This window comes from Zonotrichia leucophrys, chromosome 3, assembly GCF_028769735.1.
Source record: "Zonotrichia leucophrys gambelii isolate GWCS_2022_RI chromosome 3, RI_Zleu_2.0, whole genome shotgun sequence".
Lineage (NCBI taxonomy): Eukaryota > Metazoa > Chordata > Aves > Passeriformes > Passerellidae > Zonotrichia > Zonotrichia leucophrys.
This window is the reverse complement of record NC_088172.1, coordinates 24508150-24530679: the sequence shown is the minus strand read 5'-3', so window position 1 is coordinate 24530679 and position 22530 is coordinate 24508150. Positions and strand designations below refer to the sequence as shown.

Genomic DNA, 22530 nt, shown 5'->3' with positions numbered 1-22530 from the left:
GCTTTTTCACAGGAAAATTTTACATCACCCTTAGCCTGTGAGCACACAGATGTATCTTACAATGAATAAATTTTGTCTGCTAGTGAGCTAAGGACAATCAGCTGTGGCACAAAAGACCAGAATAGGCACAGCAGTGATATCACCTGCTTCCACCATGAAACAGGGCTGACCCTGCCACTCCTTTCAGTCCCTTCTCTGCTCTAAAATGATTTTGTCTTACGTGACATGCTTTAACTCCAGAGAAAGTTAGTAATTTTCATTTCTCTTATGTCTCTGCCTTTCTTGCAGGCCCCCTTTAGGTACTGGAAGGCTGCCTTGAAGCCTTTTCTTCTCCAGACCCAACCACCCCAACTGTCTCGGCCTGGAGAGAGATATAATAGGAGAGATATTCCACCTCTCTAATAATTTCAAGATAGAATTAGACCATGTTTAGTCTTTAATACAGATAATTAAGGGTCCTGGAGAACAGTTAATTTGGGGAAATTGTTGTGAATAAAGGAGCACCAGAATTTGGCAAAGCAGCTAGTAGTAATTCTGGTGAACCTTAGGTGGGAATTGCAGATGCTCTTTATAGCAGCATGTAACTGCAGGTATGTAGCTATTTCCTGGGGTATCTACATGTATGAGGGCTGAGAGAATCCCTCAATTTCATTTTGTTGTTTCTCAATGGCAGCTTCAAGGTAAACCACTTCCAATTCAGGAACTTTATATTTATGTCAGCCTAACTATGTGGAATGTTCTCCCTCTCTAAAATTTATTTGTGCCTCTCAGATAAGATGTGGCATTGCTTTTCAGAACTGAAGCAATTTAAGGGAGTATTTGTGCATAGCTGTTCCTGGCTACTTATTTCTGCCCCTGAGCTCCAGTTTGTCCTCCCCTTAGTTATAGTAATACAGCTAAGTGGTGCTTATCTGAAAACCTAATCTACCAGAAGAGGAATAGTTTCAGTGACTGGGTTTACAGCCTAGCAACACAAATTGCTATTATTCAAAATGCCTTACAGGCATAGAAATGAGAGGTTAGATCAGGGAATGGGCTTCTAAACCGTTTTTGCTGCTAATTATTCAGGAAAAGATCCTGGCCTTCCTGTCCCAGTCTTCGCTGGTTACAGTGGTGCTGTGTCCTGATCATGTGCAATTATCACGTGCCCCAAAGGTAAACAAAGTTCAGTAGGTTTGGCTGAGCCATCAGTAAATCATTAATCCATTCTCAAGTGAAATGTTAGTAAGGCACCACTATTGGTCAGAAGATGCTCAAAGCTCAGTATGATCTTCTTGACACACTGAATAATGTGTTTCATATAAATGTGCAAAATTGGTAACCACATTTTATACAGGCACAAGTTGGATAACTTGCTACCTCTTGTTGATTCTTGCTTGAGAATGGCTTAGCAGTAACTGAATCACTTTGAGAAGATAATATGTTTAATCTGTTGTTGAAGTTCTTAGGAAGTACTGTTGACACTGGTTACTTGGAATTGTTTTGTTCTCTTATGACCTATGGGAAGGAAATCTACACCTGGGTGAATGGCTGTGCAAATGCAGTGATACTGAGGCACACTTCTGCTTTGTTCCCCAGAGAAGGCTATGCCTCCAAAAATTTGGTGAGCCAGCCTACAGCTCAGACTATGCTTTGTTAATCTTTTGATAGAGAAGTTAGAGACTTTTCTGGGCCCTGTGATCAATCGCTATTGACATTCAATACTTCTGTGTTGTATTCTTCCTCACAAAGAATGTAATGGACAGGGTTTGTCCTCTTTCTGGCAACTCTTCAATCACCATCTCTTTTTTTTTTTTTTGTCTTCTCTCAATCTGAAAGATTTTGTTTGCTTCTTAATAGACAATATCACTTGGAAAGCATCTATTAATAATTTGCTATTTCCTGCCATGTGCCTGACAAACATAATAAGAAGCAGGAGATACCACTCTCTGCAGTTTCTCTGCTGGGCTTAGCATTTATTCTGTATACTCCAAGGCTTCCCATTGAAAAGTAATCCAAACACTTTTCAAAAACCTCAAACATTGTCTCTATTTGATCAGAAAAAGCAGTGTGCAAAGTCCAGCAATGAGCCTGACACAATTGCAGTGAAATCAACAAATATAGTAGCAAAGACTTGTTGCTAGGTAAGAGAGACTTACTCAAACTGGCTAAAGTTTTTTGATCTTTTCTCCCCTCATCTGAGTTATGTTTTTAACAGTTCATTAAAAAACAAGAAGTTTTTGGTTTTGTGTGTCCATACTGACAATTACATGACTCTTAGATATAATAACAAATAAGGATGAACCACATGATCTTGTAATTTTCATGTGAAAAGGCAAAAGAACTGGCAGGAGCTCTCAACATCCAAATAGAGGCATAGTGTTGCTACACTGGGAGTTCTCTGTTAATGCTTGATCATTGTGAAAACAAGGCTTGCTGAGCAGTCGATAGGTATGAGTATCTATTAAATTCTATTAGTATTAATAGAATTTTAAAAACACCCTTTTTTTTCTTCCTTTTTTTAAAAATTCACTATCTGTGTAGTGAAGTCAATAGTAGAAAGATCATGTTCTGCTTTAAATAGCTATGACTTGCTCAATTAATTAGTTTCAGGACTGTATAGAGTACCTGTATTCGTATCCTGAGCAGCTTCAAAATTGTATAAAATTTTATTCTTGCAGAGTTTTTTAAACCAGCGACAGCAGTGGTTTACATGTGTTCTTTCGAGGTGCAGTTGTGGCTGGGTTTTTTGGCTCCAGTGTTATGTGTAGAATTGTATTTTGTGTATTTTTGTTCTTGTGATGACTGCCTCATGTATCAGCTGTTCAGACATCCAGCACCATGGTGTGAGTTGGATAGCCTAGTTATTTTTCCCTTGTGTTGGGATTCCCACTCATTTCCATGGAAACCTGAAAAGCTGAAGGAATAAAGCACAGAAGCAATTGCTGTGTTACAGCATGTGCAGCTTGTGCCTGTAAGAGCCAGTGTAGTTGTAGGACTGGCTGGGCTTCCAGTCTAAAACCTGTAAAAGGGTTTAGCTTTTAGATTTATTTCTTATTCAAACATGGTTTTATTTTGCTTATGAAGGAATGTGTTATAAACACATGTCCTTACATACATCTCTTTTAATACTAATAGAATGGGTACACATGCTCATAAGTGCATATTCAATATTATATACATGTTCACACATTGATACATATACATACACGGACACACATGAGCGCATGTCTCTGACAAAAACACATTCAGAAACAGAGGTATTAAAGTCTGTAAGAAATGCATAACTTATCCACAGAGTTATTCTAATGGCTGTCACTTTGAAGGCTTTTCTTAATCAAATACTAACAAAAACTTGAATAGATTGACAATGGAAGATATATGAATATGACTAAATATTCTTTTCAGTGAAATAACCTAAAATATTTGTACCTCCTTCACAAAAAGTCAGACATGTAAACATTTCATTTTGCTCCTGAGCAGCTGGTTCTAAGCAAATTCTGTGAGTGAGTGCAGAGGCAACCAGAAGAGGTAACGAAATGGAATATGAAAAAGAATTTAGAAAATAAATGAACATGAAGCCACAGATCAAAAAACAAGCTTGATCGGGGCAACCATCTTGAGTGTTTCTTTCTCTGTGTTTTCTCTGTGTTACTTTTCAAATCTCCTTAAAACCACTTGGTAAAATATGAAATTGGTTCTTTGGCTTTCTGCAACCTATACTACCAGTTTTTACTCCTTCCCTTTATGTTGTAGCAGGAATATCTGACTGCACTTTGAAATCATCTGTACTATGGCACACTGCTATTTTTTTCAGCCACAGAGACATAGAAGCTGGGATACTATGACTTAATGTGAAAATTTAATTTGGAGATACCAACTGTGATTAAAAGACAGTTCCCCCTTCAGATTGGTTATGCTCCAATTCACAACAGGGTGTGATGCATGAAATCAAAGAAGAAAGAGCAACAGAGATAGTAGTCTCTAAAACTGCTGTTATAAAAACTATCTGTAGGTGTCCTCAGTGATTTCCAATAATGAAATGCAAATAAAACTTCTGAAAAGTCTACATCTAAATTCCTGTACCTTTAATTTCTTACTGGCTGATTTTCAACTGTAGGAGCCACCTCAGCAATAGCAAACACAAGGTTCTAGGACTTAGATGCAGTTTAAGATTTGTGACTGCATACTGTAGGTAGTCAGCTAATTCCATAACCATACTGTTGTAGATCAGCTTTGGAGAACTTTGAAAGATGGAAATGGAGATTTTATAGGAAGGCTCTTAATCTGTGTCTTAAACATGGAAAAAAACCTCTCAGAAAAATGGTAGTTAATAATATTAGATGATTTTCTGAAAGATGCTATTTGTAGCATCAGTTGCACATAAATGTAATTTTCCATTTAAAAAAATAATCTTTGTAGGTGTATTGCTTGCAAAGAGAAGCTTGAGTGCTTTAACATAAAGTGCTGATAGCCAGAAAGCAAAGCAGAGGAATAGAAACTTTCATATTTAAGATCTTGTAGTGCTAAAACCAGTTATTGGAGGAAACTGAAACGTGCTTTCTGAATGTTGGGAGTGGAAGTGCTGGGTGTGGAAATTAATGTAAGGTTCTAGAGATATTCACTGTAGATTTCAATCCTTTAGGCACTGGAAAGTGCTTTACAGTCTCCCTAGAGGTGCCTTTTCTCCAGGCCGAGCAGCTCCAGCTCTCTCAGCCATCTTCATGGGAGAGGTTCTCCAGTCCTCCGATCGTCCTCATGGCCCTCCTCTGGATTTCCTTCAACTGATCCATGTACTTGTTTTGAGGACTCTGAGAGCTGGATGTGCTCAAGCTCTAATCTAGAGTTTTACTTATTTTTTTTTTGCTTTCTTCTCTGTTTGCATGAAAACAGTTGGATGTTTTCAAGTAAAGTACATAATGCATTCCCTACCTTTACTCATTGGTGCTACGGAGTTGTTAGGCTAAATATTCCTGCTGGGCTTTGAGAACATGAGTGTACATGCACATGTAATTAGTTGTGTTGCTTGTAGTGTTATAGTGCATATGGACTGCAATCACAATCCAGAACTTTATTTTGCCAAGTGCTGTACAAACATATGCCCTGCCCAGAAGACTTACAGTATAAACAGATAAATATGTTTCAGTTTTTACATCAGTGGGACATGACTTGAGCTCAAGGATCTGCATATTATATTTCATTATAGTCCAGTGTGGTCTAATATACAGAGCAAGCATGCATGACTTTCAGCACACTGATGTGGTCTATCTTTTTATTTTATTGGATAGAGACATATTTTCACATATTTTAACTCTTTCATTTGTACATCCATTTACCACATCTAAGTTTGAATGCAAGTTTAGTTCTAGTTCTCTGTCTATATAATTCTGGTATAAGATATCTGCATCATGTATCAACTCTAGGATGTACAGTTCAGAGGAATAATGTTGCATTATACCTTTATAATATGTGGTGTTAGTTATTTTGATAAATCTTCCAACAATTTTGATTTTTTTTAATATCTTCTGAAGGTCTTCTGTTGACATGCCAGCCATTGGTTAATCCAAAAAGTTTTCAAAACTTTATAAAAATCTCAATAATTAGAAACACTGAGTTTTTTGCTGTTACAAATTTCATAAAGACAGATTCCCATCCTGTTGCTGGCAGTGTTCCTTTCCCATAGGTGGTAAGAACAGGCAGAACTTTGGACATCCTGTTTCAATGTCTTTGGGAGCCAGAATGCTTTTTCTGCATAAATGGCTTTCTTTGCATTTGCCAAGAAACATTCTCTCACCCAGACAGAATAATAACTATATTAAAAGTATATTGTCTCCTCTGAAATGCTGCCTCAGATCCTACTTTTCATGTTAAGGGTTTAATGTGAAATTTGGAAAGAAAAGAAGCTGGAGAAGTGAGGAAGCCCCTGCACTTTACAACATTGTCTTTGTCCTGCATCAGATCAACTCTCTCAGTGTATGTAAAATAATGCACATACCTACTTCCATAAATCTTCTTAGGTTTATCTCTGTTACTCAAGGATGAAAGGGACCTCTTTTTATGCAGAATTCACTTCAGTCCTTTCACTTAGTTGTCAAAACAAAACCTAATGATGCAGTTTTCCATCTTTACAACATGAATCAAGGAGATAAAATCTTTGCACCATTGGTCCTGCGTGGCTGGTGGTATAATAGGAGTGCATGTCACAAAACTAACATTAAGGATGCAGAGATGTAATTTTGAAAGTCCTAGTTTTCATTCTTTTATCTTCATAGCTTACAAACACGAACAGAGTTAATCAGATTCTTCCTCACTGTTATTTGAGTAACTGTATTAAGTCAGAAGGCAAAGTTTTAACTGAGGGTGGAATACGGATTGTTCTACCAATTTGGTCTTGTTTGACCGCTTTGAATTATTTAACAACAGTTCTTTCTAGATCTTGAAACCAGTACAGACAGCATAAGAATCTGAAGCAGGAAATCTCTTGTTCCTTGTTAAGAATAAATCTTCTTTCAATTTGCTTTAAAAATCCATATTTATAATAATGGAATTTACAGGTGCTTTGATGTCAGAGTGACAACAAGAAATGAAATAAATTTGAAAAACATAATAAATGTATATTAATAAATTAAAATAAAACCACTTCCTGGCTGTCCTTTCATTCCAGGAGTTAAAGGGGCACTCTTTATGCCTGCTTAATTGCATTCTAAAACTCATGCAATCATCCAAATTGCTAACTGTGCTGGTAATAACAGGCCTACTTAAATGTAGCACTTTTTCAGGCCTTGTATGGGCCACTAGGTCGCGGTGCAGTAGTTCACTAAACTTGTCATCTCTGTCCTAGGAAGATACCTGGGGTTTACTGTATGCTATGCTACAAAATCCTGTCCATTTGGGATCTGTTTCTTCTTTCATTTTTTTTTCCTTTTTTTTTATTTTACCCCAGAAATTGCTACATGCAAATTTTGAGCAGAAAATTACCAATTAATATTCACTATTCTTGTGGTCTTTTCTTTATGTTTTGAGTATTGTGTTGTATAGTTTTAGTGTTAAAACTATTCAAGTTATTGAACAACTGAAGTAGGTACTCTTGTTTTATGCAAAAACTGCAATAATCTGTGATCCTGTGTAATTTATGCTAATTATGTTAGAAGGGCTATGATTGATATTTTGCTTGCCTGTCTTACTAATTTATCAGTTAATTGTTGCACTTCTAATAGCTGTAAGCTATTTATAACATACCCTTTGAAAAGCATATTGGCCTGTACACTAACAGCAGCAAACACTTCTGATACCATGTAGTTCTGAAATATTATTCTCACCATTGCTGTAATTAGACAAAACCTAAAACCACAAAGTAGGTGTCATTGTTATGGAGTAGTGAATGGGGAAGAAGGGATGCTAATCTCTTCACTTAATAGTGACAGCAATTAGCTTTAACAGACTAAGATTTTTTTATAACTATACTGTTTTCAGTGTGCAGACTGTTTACTAAACTGCAAGGCCTACATAGTTTTCTTTTGGAATTAAACAGAAGATATAATAAATAAATGTGTCCTTTTCTATATCTGAAATACTTGTCTTTTCCATGGTATATATCCACTACAGTTAGCTTATGTTTGTCTTTAATCAAAACCTTAAACACGAGTTCTTTCATTTTAATAATGCTTATTTTGTGTTTTGCTTTGGTCTTTTTTGTTCAAAAATGGTTATAGGTGTCTTCAATAATTCTTAGTCTGAGTCAGTGCCAGTGAAAATCATACTGTTTTCTACACTGGAAGCAATACTCGATGAACAAACCTTAGCATGTGTATTAGTTGTGATATATTTTTGAGTTTGGGATACAAGAAATGAGATTTTAAAATCTGGTATCCTGTTTTTTTAAGAGCACAAATTGCATATGTCATATTGCATTTTTAAGAACACAAATTGCATACTCACTAATATCAATTTGTGGATGTGGTGACTGGCTTATATAAAAGCTTGTTGAGGGCATTTTATATAATAAAATATCTGTGTATGCTTCTCAGTATGACAGTACTAAATATTTTTAAATGGCTTTTTCTGTTTTCTCCTTGTATTCAGAAAAATATGTATTTTTATACATTCCTTATTTAAAGGGTCAGTAAGTCAAAGATAAACCAGTCTCTTCAGTTACAGACTTAGATAATGTAGGTAAGTTTGGGGGGGTGAAACCTAATCCAGTTTGAAAAAAAATTCACAAGATGCACATGCCAACATTGTATTTTTAATTCAGAAGCCCCTCGTTGAGGGGAGGGCAATGTGAGCCTATGGCGGATTTGGAAGTGAAATTTCCCAAGCAAAATATGGAAGTTGAAGCCTTTCCCCTCTTATTTTCCATAATGATCTTTTGGTTTACAGCTTTTAAGAGCTGTAACTCTCACAACTCTGCTTCTGGCTGAACCGTGGGACCAAGTCAGTGACTTTATGTTTCTGCAGAGCTGTGTGATTTTTTCCAAGCAGTTTCCCAAGCAAAGCTCTGGGAGGTTGTTCCCCATCAGAGGCCCTTTAGGCCTGACCTGAATGTAGGTGATTCAAAGCAACAAGGAGGTTGAAACACAGCATGATTGTGATTACAGTCATTAGTACATTCAGAGATAAAGCTAAAACTCTAAAGAGTTATGACCACTTTGGCCTGAATTTCAGTGAATGTACTTTAGCTTTTTGTTGTGTGGTGTTATTTCTGCATTGGTGATAGGTAGTACACTGCATACTCCTCAATATTGGTGCAGGCCCCGTATTTGGCTTGTTCTTTATTCTTTAGGGATTTTAATGATAATTCAAAGATGTGTAGTGCGAATACATTGAATGAGAGTTACAGAAAAGACTCCTACAGCCCTTCCTTGGTAGGTACATTTCAGCTCATAAAATTGGTGCTTCAATAAACATAGATGCAAAAATATTGGACAAATAGAAATATGGAAATCTTCATTAGGTTGCTGTGCCCAAAAGTGTTTATATACTATATATACTTTTAAGATGCATATTAAGTAAAGGTGTTTCTCGGTTTTGGTGCTTGTCCAGAACACAGGCTTCCATGAAATTAGACTTTGATGTTAAATCCTAGGAGTTAAATGTAAACCTGTCTTTTGGATCACATTACACCTCAGGACTTGCACATGAACAGTGTGTGCAAGAACAAGTTATGCACGTGTGCCAAGGATGGAAGCAGACTGTTTTATAGAGACTGTACATCTTGCATGTACATCTTGCACATGTTCCCTAACCCAGTGGGTTTTAAGCCTAGCAGTGGAAGTGTAGAACATTTTGTGTTACTTGTGACCCCCATGTCTGTGAAATCTAACTCTGTATTTCAGTTAAGTCTTATTGGCTTCCTGATTTCTAAAATTTAAATATTTTATTACATTTTTTTCTTTTAAAGCACTCTTCTTACCAATTTTCTTCTATAATACTGTGAAAAATCTAGGTCTGCCATAAGCTAAATTATTTTTCTGTCTTTGTTCTTGTACAAAATATAGCAAATTGCCGCGTTTCAAATTTAGAATTAAAAAAATAACCTTTCTTATGCCTTATATCTGTCATTTTCAAACACATTGTGTTTGGGAACAGGATTTTGGAGGAAAACAAATCATGCCATATTCAACAACTTGAAGAGAAGCAAGGCTGCTGCTGATCCCTGTCCCTGAGTTCCACCAGGAGCAAGGCTGAGGATTCATTTACAGCAAGCACACAAAGCACGTGTGTGCACTACATGTGCCTGGACATAAATATATAGCTGCTCACACAGATTCTAGAGGGACACTCAGAGAACTCATGTGAACACAAACATCATGCACACAACCACACACCCATCCAGACAGAAGGAGCAAGCCACATCTTTTATATCATTCTAAGTGCAACTATGACTTTTGGAAAAAAATACTATAACGTCTTAATTTTTATGGATGTAACATGTAACCCCAATTTCAAGAATTTCTGGAATAAATTCAGTGAATTTGGTGCAAATTTTGTTCAGAATCACCAACAATACAGAAAATAATCTTCAAGAAATTTCATTTTATGAAGTTACTAAAGATTTAAGTTGCTTGTCATCCCCACTTGAAAGTAGCATCTTCCAACAGAAATACGCTTCTTCTATTCATGACAAGGAAATTACAGTTCTTTTAAGAACAAATTATTTCTCTCTATTTTTTGTTTGATTCTTACTGTAAATTTAACATTCAGCTTTAATATGTGCTGCTTCTGAGTGCTTTGCTGACTGCACTGGATAAATATGTAGGCCTATTTTTCCTTCTGTTATATTTAATTTCTTATTAGGAGGCCTTCGAACCACAGAGTGCTTTCTTTCAGTGTCTGCATCTAATGCAGGGAAATGTGAATTCTTGTTTAAGCCTATCTGTATAACCAAAATATGAGTTGAAACAGGAACTTGAAAGCCTCTAAGACAGTTATTTTTTCTTCTCATGTGAAAAATACATAACTCCACAGTAAGAAATGCTTATAAATGGGGGGGATGCACATGACATAAAGCTACTGATAGTTCACTATTGGAAAGTCCTGTCAGCATGTGCTGACCTTCACCACCCTGATCCTTCACAGATCAAGTGGCCTGGCACAGGACCACCATCAATGACTGGTAATGGTGCAATTTGAGTTGCTCAGCTGTATGGATGTATTCTGGATGTGTTTTTCCCAATGGAAATGCTGGTTCATATCCCAAAGCCCATTCACTGAGCATATCCAAAGTAACTTCATGAAGCCAAACTGACGAGTGGATATCTTTGCTCCTAAGAAAGGGCTAAAGATCCAATGCTGTTTCTTCTTACCTCTTTTTTCCATACTACTTTCTCATTCTTCATATCTAAGATAAAAGGAGGTAATAAGAGAAAGATGCTCAAATGACCTCTGTGCTCTTTGGGTCTTTTCCACTCTAATCTGAGGCCAGTGAGAAATACTTGAAAGGGTTCTCTGCTTCCTGCGAGGTTGCTTCATTGAACCCCAAATGTATTTCCCCATTAAAAAAAAAACGGTTATATATGAGGAACTTGTGAGTTTAACCAGAATTCTGCTTATTCTGGCCTGTATTTACAGATTTGTCTGCAGCTTGCGCTGTTCATCTGAAAATGGAGGGATTGGATTCCCTCTGTGCATCACAGCAGGAGTATGACTCTTACTGAAAGTTTCAGAATAAGTTCTGAGGATATATTCTCCTATTGTTCTGCAAGAAGGACTCTCCTTGATATTAATAAAAGCTTTGTGTTCATCACAAGTGGAAGAGAGCAAGGGATTAATTTATATTCTAGTCATTAGTTTGCCCACGTGCCTATTTGTTCACTTTGTGTTATGTACCCTCAACTTGTAACTTTTATCTTTGCAGAGTTCCCCTGGAACTCTGCTCTGGTTGTATGCTGGTATTTTCCTAAGGGGAAGATTCAAATTCAGTAGTTCTTTTATAAAGTTCGCCTTTTCCTAAAAGGGTGCTCTAAAATATTTGAACTAAATTTCAGGTGTCCATCTGAATGCATCTGGGTTTGTGGAGGAAAGAGTCTGAAAGGAGAGGAAATTGGCTTTCCATTCTGCCTAACTTTTCCTTAAAACACTCCAGCAGATTCTTAGAGTAACTTTCTATCCTGCAGTTTTGTGCCTCTTTTGTATTGCAGATTTCAAAATACGAAACAAGCAGCTTAAATGTATTTGGGAGAATCAGACAGGTTTCTGTCAAAATCACAATCTTGAATTTTACTGTACTTTGTTAATAACAGTAATAGACGATATTTAATCAAGATGATTGAAATATTAAGAACTGATTTTAAAGAACTGACTATGCAAATATCGTCATAATGAGACTCTGTCAAAAGCCTTGTTAAAAATGAGCCAAATGCTATCAACCACTCTCCCTTCACCCACAAGTACACACATTTTAGCCTAGAATGCAACTAATTAAAAAAAAAAAAGAACAGTAGGGCATAAATTAAGGTTCAGATATTCTTATTGATTCAGGTTTTGTCTGCCTAGGGGAGAGGAAGACCTGCTGAAGCAGATAGTGTTATACAACAGAGATATTTGGGGCCCATTGAAATAATTGATAAATGTCCCAGTTACCAGGTAGCTTAAACAGTGTCTCACAAAACATGTCCAGTTGATAAAAACATATTCAGATTACTGGGACTCATAATTGAGAAATTAGTTTATTTTGTAATACAAAGACATGCTTGAAAAGAGGTTATGTTACAATTTGGATTTGCCTATTATTTTCTGAGGAGAGCAATAAAAGATCAGTTTGCATTTTTTTTAGCAAGACTGCACAAAATACTTACGTAGTATGGGATATGCTGCTTACATAAACTATTAATCATCTCCAGGTCGTATTTCTTTGATTATAGATGTAGGAGCATTTTAAATGGGAGAAATACATTTGACATAACTTGTTTTGTTCCTTGAGATGCTAGGTTTAAAAAAACATTCTTTGAATCCTTTAATTTTTCTTTCACACAGAAGAAATATAATTTTCTTTTAGTTATAAAAAGAGATACTGAGAAAACTTTGGTGATTAAAATAGTAAAGAAATCTTACCTACAGAAATTTGCATCTTGCATCATAGGGGATGAAAATCTGCCTTTACTGAGTAACTTGAGTAACATGGAGATAAATTTTAAACTGCAATCTTTTAATGTAATAAACTCATTAGGTTTTCAGGAAGTCATATTTTTCTCCAAACATTTTACTTTTGTCACATTATGAGTATGTGCAATATTACTGATTAGGGAAAAGGAATATTTCTAACAATTTAAGAAACATTCTTGATTGACCATAACAATTATGCAGTAATTCCAGTATTTGACAGTCATTTCCATATATTTTTGAGGTCACAGATGATCATCTACAGAATCACAAATGAGTAACGTTGGATGGGACCATAGTGGGGCATCTGGTCCAACCTCCCTGCTTAACCAGGGTCACCCTAGAGCACATGGCACAGGATTGTGTCCAGATGGTTCTTGAATATCTTCAGTGAGGGACATTCCACAGCCTCTCTGGGCAATCTGTTCCAGTTCTCAGTCACCCACATACTAAAGAAGTTCTTCCTCATGTTCAGGTGGAACTTCCTGAGCATCACTAAGTCTTGTCCTATTGCTGGGCACCACTGACCAGAGCCTGTAAACATCCTCTGACACCCTCCCTTCAGATACCAGCAGACATTGACGAGGTCCCCTCTCAGCCATCTCTTTTCTAGGCAGAACAGGCTCAGTTCCCTCAGCCTTCCTGTTCAAGAGAGATGCTCCAGTCCCTTAATCATTTTTGTTGTCTTCCTCTGGACACTCTCCAGGAGCTCCATGTCTGTCATCCTGAGGGGCCCAGAACTTTCTACAGTGTAGACAGTGAATGCTTTGCCTCAGTAAAAACTGGACATCTTTTGAGAGTGTTTGAGAATCAAATTTTTGGATTTGAAGAAATACAAGTAAGAAAAAAACCTAGGAAAGAAGAATTTTAGAAGTCCAGATCTATGGCCCTTAGCTCTTTTGTGGCTTTTTAGACTTCTGATACATCATGGCTAGAGAGAAACCATAATAATTCACTAAGAAAGTGTTGGCTGATTTGGAAATTTAGGAACTTGGGACTGAACCTTGCAGTCACCATGCCTCTATCTAGAAATACAGATACCTTCAGAATTTTAACTGGAAGAATAATTTTCAGGAGTACCTGCCCCTAAGGGAAAAAAATGCTGACCTACTTTCCCTCAAGGGAGCAAAAGTCACAATTTGTCCTGGAAAGGAGGCCAAATCTCTTGATCATTTACATGAGAGAAAGTCCAAATGGTAGATATGTGACTATATCTAGAGACAGGGAGAGTGGTACTGGTTGCAAAACTTCTAGGAGTTCAGGTAGCTCTATGGTGAGACTCAAAGCCTTAAATCCTTTAAAAAACTGAAGACTCCAAGGTTGTCCAGCAAGCCAACAGATAAGGTCCTGTTGAAAACTTGCTCTGTGTTCTTAGAAGTTCCTGACCATATTTGAATAATTCAGTGGTTTTCTGGAAGATTAATGCAGCCTTAAAGGCTGAGCAGCTATGGATCACATTCTGCTCTTCAGCTGCAGCAGTGCAGAAGTTGGTCGTGCTCATCTGGTTGTCCAGATCCACTTCACTGTTATTGACTGGCATGATCTAATGTCTGTCGAGCATGGCCCACAAGTGTTCATACATGCAGGCGCCTGGAACCATGTTCTTCAGATGGATCAAATCTGCCAAATGATGCAGGCCACCATATGTAATTGGCCTATTTCCAACATAGTTTATCATTCTGTTAATTTCTCTATTATTTGCGTATCTCAGTAGCGTATAATTTTCCAGAGTACTGATGAAGATACTGAATATTGTAGGGGTAAATGTATGCCTGTAGGATTATATTAGAAAGGGTCTTGTTAAATATATATTTTTTGTTTGTTTTTACAATTAGTTTTGTATAAAAGTGACTTTTATACAAAGTAATTTTTCTGGAAAAATATTTTAATACAGATTTTTCTTTTCTGGAGAAATATTTGCTAACTGTGATAAATGTGTTGATTTTAGGATGCACTTACTGTCTGAACGCTCAGCAAGAGAAAGCAAAATGTTTCAAAGGTTTCTAAGGATATGATATCCTAGCATAGCTACCTTTACTGACAACTTTTAGAGTATTCTCAAAGAGCAGTGTCAAGTCGTTTTGATTACAGATTTTCCACGATGTTGTGTTGACTAGTGCTAATTAGGTCATCATCTTGTATCCCATATTGCTTTTGTATGACAATACTAAGGGTCAGCACCAGGAATATTAACTCACCATCTCCTCAGCAATTAGTAAAGGTTAATTTTAAAAGTTCCAAATAAAATTTTTTCAGAATATTTTTTTCAGTTTTTTCTCATTCCCCAAGTAACAGCAATGTATTGAAGACCTATTAGCCTATGTTTATTTTGGGGGGGGTAAATGTTGTCTGAGATTTTGATTTTAAAATGAAAAATACTGACAAATATCTCTTTTAAAAAATTTTCTTGTTGATTACTATTACTACATTTTCAAATAATTATAGTAATAATGAAATCTCTTTTATTAACAAATTCTTCTCTTATGAATATGTACCTTTTCTGTTTTTAATGTTTAATGAAATACTTTCACCTGCTCCTAACTGTAGTCAATTTATTTTATAAGATTGTCTTCTTCTCATTTTGTCTCATTATTATTTCCAGCTTTCAAATACTGACAACTTAAAAGCACCTTGTGTTTCTGTGTGTGTAGTAGTAGTTACTGGTATAAGATTCTGTACAGTGAGATGTAACAAGTGTTATTGCTTGCATGCAGGTGACCACACAGACTTTTTTTTTTGTTTTACTCAGAAAATTTGTATTTAGTATAGCATCTTGTGATTTATTTGTGAGAGCACTATAGCTATTCATGTCTTGTTTCTCTAAATCTTTGGTAACATGAATGCATATAATGGTGGTACAGAGTTCCCAGATCTACCTCTCCCTGCCCATTGTCCTAAGTAAGACACATTCAAATATTTGGTTCTTTTAAATTCTAATTTACAGATTTAATTTCTACCTAGACCTCTTTTATCTTTTCCTTCTGGGAAAAGAGAATTGTAGAATCGCAGAATGGCCTGGGTTGAAGGGGACCTTAAAGATCATCTAGTTCCAACCTCCCTGATTTTGCAGGGAATATTCCACTAGACCTGGTTGCTCAGAGCTTGCTCAACCTGGCCTTGAACACTGAGGGGATGGGCATACACAACTTCTCTGGGCAGCCTCTTCCTCCCAGTGTCTCACTACCTTCATGGAATATCTTCCTGATACTCATTCTAAACCTGCTCTGAGGTTGAAACCATTCTTTCTTAGCCTATCACTACATACCCTGTGTAAAATATCCCTCTCCATCTGTCTTATTGGCTCCATTCAGGTACTGGAAGGCCACAATTAGGTTACCCTGAAGCCTTCTCTTCTCCAGACTTAGCAAACCAAATTCTTTCAGCTTTTTCTTGTAGGAGAGATACTCCACTCCAATCAGCTTAGACCTTTCCATTTTCATTTCTAGAGCTTCTCTTTGAAGAAACATTAACATTGTCTTCTGTTCCTATTCCTGATGCCTTTCTCTTTGCTTTGATATGTAATAGTAGATGCCAGGCTAAGACTAACCCTAGCCAGCATGTCCTCCATGTCCACAAGTTTTTTTCTGGAACAGAGGCTAAGAAAGAGCTAAGCTACAGAGCTGTAATTTTGAGGTCATGAATGAAGTAGAATTACTAAGGTGGACTCCTTGTGAGACCAAAGTCTGCATTTCCTTTTGCTGCATGTGAAAGTGGTGAGGAAGTCCATGTTTGTGTGAGATTGATGGTCTCAGTATCAGAATTATATTCCTGGCCATGGAAGTGCCAGGGGTGCCACTGAGGACTGCCAATGGCAGGCTGCCAGATGACTGTACTTTTGCAGAACCAATGCAAATCTTACTAGAATTACAGGAAGTAGCTTACTCCTAGCATCCAGCATGTAATTCATGGAGAAATGAAGGCTGAAGTTTTGATATGACTGACAAAGATCTGTAAGCAAGCATATAAATATCGAGGTAAAGCAAAATTCAATTGACTAAATATAGGCATCTATCATCATTTGATGTGTCCTAGAGCATCCAAGACAAGCATTGGCATATATGAGAGGGCATCTAGGTCACAAAAATGGCAAGTCAATTTGTGCTTTTCTGGAGTAGCAGCAAACTAGGTAGGATGCACAACAAAATTTATAATTGCATTGTGTGCCAGCAGCTTTTATAATGTTTTTATTTCTTTGACCTGCTTCTGGATATAGATTGTGTGGATCTTACAGGGGCTTTTCCAGCTTCGTGATTTCTTCTCTGATTGTCAGTATAGTTAAAAGTGCTCTATACTACCCTCAGTGTTTTTTAAGTGCTTACTTTGGTTTAGAAAGACAGATAAATCTGTTTTGTAGTTTGTCCCTTATAAATGTACACAGACTATCATAATAACTGGGGCAGCATTTCCAGGTAAAGATCATAATAGTTCTTTCAGCAGGTTTTTCAGTATTGACAAATGAAGCTAGATAATGTTTTTCAAACATTTTAAAAACATACTAGTCTGAAGATCAAGTAACTTCACTTCTGGTCTCCTGTCAAGTCCTTACACACTCAAGACTTATAGAATAATAAAGTGCACTGTTTTCTTATTATCAAAAAGAAAAGAATATTATCATCTAGTAAATAATTTTTATATTCCAGAGATGCTGTTGTGTGCTTTGATATGTTAGCTTTAAAAACTTCAAATGCGTTTCAAGTCATTGGAACTAAGAAACTGACTAGGATCTGAACTCAAGGGGTAGGATAGATACTGTGGGTGGGTAATGTTTAAGATTCAGTTTAGGTGCCTATAGGAGATATCTACAGGCATGCCAAGTGTCTCATGCAATAGTTGATGGAGAGCTGGACAGCAGAGACAGAGGTGCCTAAGACTGATTTTATCCAGCTGGAGTAGCTTCATGGAGCTGATCAGAGGAGTTGGTCCTCAGGCTCCAGTGGCTGTGTTAACCTGGGGATTAAATTCAGTTGTCTAAGCATAGGCAGTTAGTGCTGATGCCAGAGGAATCTGAAACTTCTGCACGGGGTTGGTAGATACAACAAAGGATAGGTCTGTACCTTTCCATACTTTTTTGGACTGGCAGTTGAGGGTTTGATGGAATACCTTGTGGGATCTCAGAGAGCATGATTGGTTGGTGAAGATGGAAGCTTATGCTCCAAATGTATCTGCACTCAGCCAAATATTAAATTAATATGAAAATGAAATTCTTAATTTTAAAATTAAACCAAATTAAAGTTATGCAGAAGACTGACCTGAAGCCCCCTAAAAGTGTCTGGTGCTCTATTAGCTTTCATAATATCAATCTATTTAAATTACCCCTTTAGTGTGGAATATAGCACACTACCAGAAATCAGATGATGACTGCTGAGAAACAGAACTACATCAGTAGCAAAGAATCTTGTGAGAGTGACACTTTCTTTTTACCAAATCCCTGCCACCTACAAATTTTGTTGAGGTGATTCTTTCCTCCTGCTGTTACATGTTGAGAGAGCTCTTTAAAAACACTCCTTGATTAGTTCTTTCCTAGTTACTTCCCAAATTGTTTGTGTTAAGGTACTGACCAAAGAAAGTTAGGTGATTAAAGGGTTAGCTGCAAGTCACTTGGACCCTTTTCCATGTTTTTGCATGAGATATATGACATTCTTACCAGATATCAATCCAAGGATATTGCTATAAAGGGGGTGATTGATTTTTTTCCCCTGGGGGAACTAGAGCTCCATGGTCTATTTCTGTGCTTCCTGACCTTTACAGTATCATCACTATGTATGAAGCACTGGAGATCCATCTTGCTATCTTGTTCTTCTACAGCCAAAGGAGCTGGTGATAGAGATACTGCATATATTTTCCCTGACTCAGTCTCTCAACATAGTTCAGTGCAATTTGCTTCTGTTGAAAAAAATCCTGAACTCTAGCTAGCCTATTTAGTTTACCTTTTAAAATCTGGTGACAATTGTGCATGTAAAATCAGAAGAAACTACATGGCCCTACATTAATAACTATAAGATGGTTATACTATTACTATAAGATGGTGATACGTTCAAAGATCTAATCTGTAGGCTTGCCCTGTCTGGTAAACATGTAAGATTTCTATGTATTTGTTACAGCACAGAAAACTACACTGGATTGGCAAGCTGTTTGTAAAATGAAGATAAAGATCTAGTCATGTAGCAAATGAGCCCATTCCTGAAACTTGTAAAACACAACTAAACTATGAAACGTGCTGGCAAAGATTGTAATGCCATAATAAATAACATGAAATATTTGAAGGTCTAATGGTGAATCTTCATCTCCTTTTCAGTCATTATTACTTCCTCTATTTCCCACTGTAAAGGCTTTGGTTAGAAAACAGCCTGTGGTGTGTGACCCCTTGACTTTAGTTTTAAATTATATAGAAATCTATTAAATCCTTGTTTTGGAATATTTGGGAGTAATGAAGGGTTTGTGTCAGAAAAATCCCCTTGAAAAGAGGAAACAGTGCTTAGTTGCACACAATTTGCTATGAAAGCAGGGCACAGAAACTGTTTAAAGCATAAATTACTGCGTTTTCTGTTTTTACATAAACACAAAGATCCTAAAAATCCCCTCTAAGGAGAACTTTCCCTTGCAGGATAAAATGGAATTAAAATAGTGTCAATAAATCGTGTGAGAGACTGTATCAGTCTGTGCATTGATAGTCTGTGCATGCAGGATAAGAACATTGACTGCCTGCTAATCTATTCCCAGATGGAGGTGGATGCAGACGAGAAGCGCCATCGCACACGCTCCAAAGGTGTTCGAGGTATGTCTCTTGCTTCAGTAAATCACTCAAGGCCCCTGCTCAGGGTGACCTTCATCCTCCAGAATCTCTTTGCACGATTCATTCTGACCCTTGCTTTTACACAACCTTTCTGGTAATTTTCTGTAGAAGAGGGGTACTTGTAATAGATGATAAATTTTTATATGTTTTCCATCTCTCTGCAGTTCCCGTGGAACCAGCCATACAAGAGCTGTTCAGGTTAGTGCTCTGAGTGTAAAATGTATCCCCATTAGCGATTTAGAAAATTCATGCCTTTTAATGGGTATAATGCACTTTCAAGTTCATTGGTGGTTTGCTCATGCCCTGCTGCACTGATGAAATTAATTCCCTCGAGACTTGCTAATAAAAAGCATCCCCTCTTTTTTTTTCCCCTTCAGTTATTTGATTTCTCTTTCTGTCTTGGTTGCCCTCCATCTCTGTAATACCTAGTCTGCCTGCTTTTAGTATAATCTTTCTGCAGCACACCAACACCTATATAATTAATTCTCTCTTTTGCAGCTGTCCCACGCCTGGCTGTGATGGCAGTGGTCATGTTAGTGGCAAATATGCAAGACACAGAAGGTAATATCTGTAATTTTTCATAATTTAGTGAAGAGATTTGGTAAACAAGTTATCTGGCATGACCTTGATAAACCAAACAATGATAAAAATCAGCAGTTACATATTCTAGAAGCCATTTAGAATCAGGGTTATTTTTTCTTTCTGAATGTCACAAAATTTAACTCACATTTTTGCTGAGGAGACTTGTTCTTATTGTCAATCTTCTCTCAATTTTTTCACACAGTTCTCTTGCTTATATGTTGCAAATTAAAATTTGGTCCCACTTATCTTTTGGCTCTCATGTTCATGTTATTTAATGTGTTTCATAGCTGAATGAGAAAGAATTTCTGAGTATTTTAAGTTCAATGATCAGGTTAGATTCAAAGCAAAGCTTAAGAGAAATCAATGATAATAAGACTTCAGGGTTCAAATGTTATACTGTATTATAAATACCATTACTTCAGTTTCTAGACTATGAAATGTGGAGACATCTCCTTTAAAAAAAAATTCCAGCTGTTTATGATTAATAGTATACAAGGTAGCATATGTTACACATACTGCATGTACTTCAAATTAATTTAAACCTCAATCTTTACATTTCTGTGTCTGCAAGGTCAGTGTTCAGTTGTGTTGTACATCTGTCTAAACACCATTTCTTTCCTAAATCATTTGTCCATGAATTTTTTGTGCAATATTTTTAAAATTTAACAGCTCTAGAATACATGTATTTTTCTCTCATTGCTGTGCATTTCATTTGACATATTTTATACAGCAGCATGTTGTAGGAGATAAAATGGCTGATGTTTAGGCCATCTCTTTTCTGAATTGAGGGAAGTTTTCAAACCAGTGTTAAATTATCCTGAAACTCTAGGGTTTTTTTCATTCTTGATTTTTCAGCTTATAAAGCACTTGTGGTATTTATAAGAGTAGATATCTCACACCAAATCTGATTACTGTATGAAATGGGCATATGGGGTCTAGGAATTAAATTCAAATTATATATTTGGGGTTAAGGCATGAAATATGAAAAGATACTGGACAGTGCCACTCAGTACACTCATGTTCCTTTTTTCTTATCAGTGAATGAAGCTTGGGGACAAGTCCAGAAAACACTTTCGAAATTAGACCAAGAACAGTGATATTAGAATTACTTTGAATTACATTTAAACTGTATAAATCATAAAATAGTTATTCACCTTTATTTTCTTAATCTTTTCTTCATTCATAAGAGCAATAACATTTCTGTTACTATTTAAAGGCTTTGGTTAGATTGGAACACTGATTTAGGAAAAGTATCCAAAATAATTATTTTTAAATTCAGTTGTGACTTCTCATTTCAAGCCATGGTTTTCTGTTGTCTGTTTTCTTTATGGAAATGCAAGCCTCACAAGTAATTAAAAAATGGCACTCAATCCTTTTTTTTGCTCAGAAATTCCATGACCTGTCAGCAGTTAAGGGATGTGATTATAATGGCCTTTCTAGTTACAAGATTATAGGTACATACATTTCCTTACACTTCATGGAATTTCTGTGCAGATATCAAAAACATACAGAAAGAAACTCTTTAGCTTAAAAAATTCTGACTTTTCTTCTGAGTTGCTCTAATTTTGTGTTAGAGTTAGTGTCTGTGTTTGTGTAAGATCACCCTTTTGGGGAAAGAGGAAGCAATGAATGTGAGGTTTGAAAAGATTACATGCAGTTTTGAGATGTTAATTCCATATTTTGCTTTCTTGACATGATTCTGGTATGTCAGTACATGAACAGACTGAATCTCAGAACTGTTAATTAAATGAAATTTTGGGCAGATGCGATAAGAATAAAAATTGGAAATATATCAAAAATTCCTTTTTTTTTTTCTACAAAAGAATTTGTTAGGCTTTTATGTTTTCTTGTCACCATGATTGCCAATCCACTAATCAAAATATATTTAACCAATATATGTGCTATTTAATGTAAAAACACAGAGTTCTTTGTTGAGGTTTACAATGTACCTTTATCTAATATTTCTGTTTTCTAGAAGAGAAGCACTATTTATTCACAACCAACACTTACTACATTTACCTTTTTGAAAGAATTTGAAGGAATTTTCCTCTTTTTCTGTTTTGCTATATGGGTGGGAAAGACCCTCAAACATTTCTTCCAAGGAAATCAGACTGTCTTAAAATTTGATGTGTTCAGGGAATTGCATATCTCAGCTGATGCCTAACAATTCCGTTTAGACCTACGGAGCATTTTAATGAGGTTAAGACCTTTTCATTCATGATATCAGACCAGCTCATTATTAGGAATGAAATGCATTTGCTTCCACTAGATGTAGTAAGAGCACTCCAAAATGCTATTTCTTCTAAAATGTCTTGAAGTCTCTGGAATTCCAGTGGGGTTTTTTTGGGGGGGAGTTGGTTGGTTTGCTGATTTTTAGGGTTTTTTTAGTTATTATTTAATTTTATCTTTGAGAATGTGAAAACTCATCCTCAGGTGAGGACATTAAGCTTGAACTGAAATAAACAGATCCTTTCACATTTTCAGATAGATTCAGGGGATGAAATGTTGTTCAGCTGATAAAATATTAGATAAAAGTTAGAGGAGGATTTTACCATAGGTTTTTTCCTTGGTTGTAT

The 22530-nt window shown here is 36.4% G+C and overlaps 1 protein-coding gene and 1 long non-coding RNA gene across 17 annotated transcripts in view; both read left to right on the top strand.

Annotated features, from left to right (window-relative positions):
• MYT1L (myelin transcription factor 1 like) overlaps positions 1–22530 on the top strand; it is a 300554-nt gene that overhangs the window by 151164 nt on the left and 126860 nt on the right. For all 15 annotated transcript variants that reach the window (XM_064707653.1, XM_064707662.1, XM_064707654.1 and 12 more), the window contains exons 3-5: positions 19300–19354; positions 19537–19570; positions 19871–19933. In XM_064707653.1, coding sequence (XP_064563723.1) covers positions 19300–19354; positions 19537–19570; positions 19871–19933 — 152 coding nt within the window. The remainder of the gene's footprint in view (positions 1–19299; positions 19355–19536; positions 19571–19870; positions 19934–22530) is intronic.
• LOC135446360 (uncharacterized) lies at positions 148–10005 on the top strand. Of its 2 annotated transcripts, none has more exons than XR_010439753.1 (3): positions 148–245; positions 1069–1155; positions 9568–10005. It is a non-coding gene; the product is annotated as an uncharacterized LOC135446360 (long non-coding RNA). The 2 variants fall into 2 exon arrangements; XR_010439754.1 differs by having other exon boundaries at positions 172–590.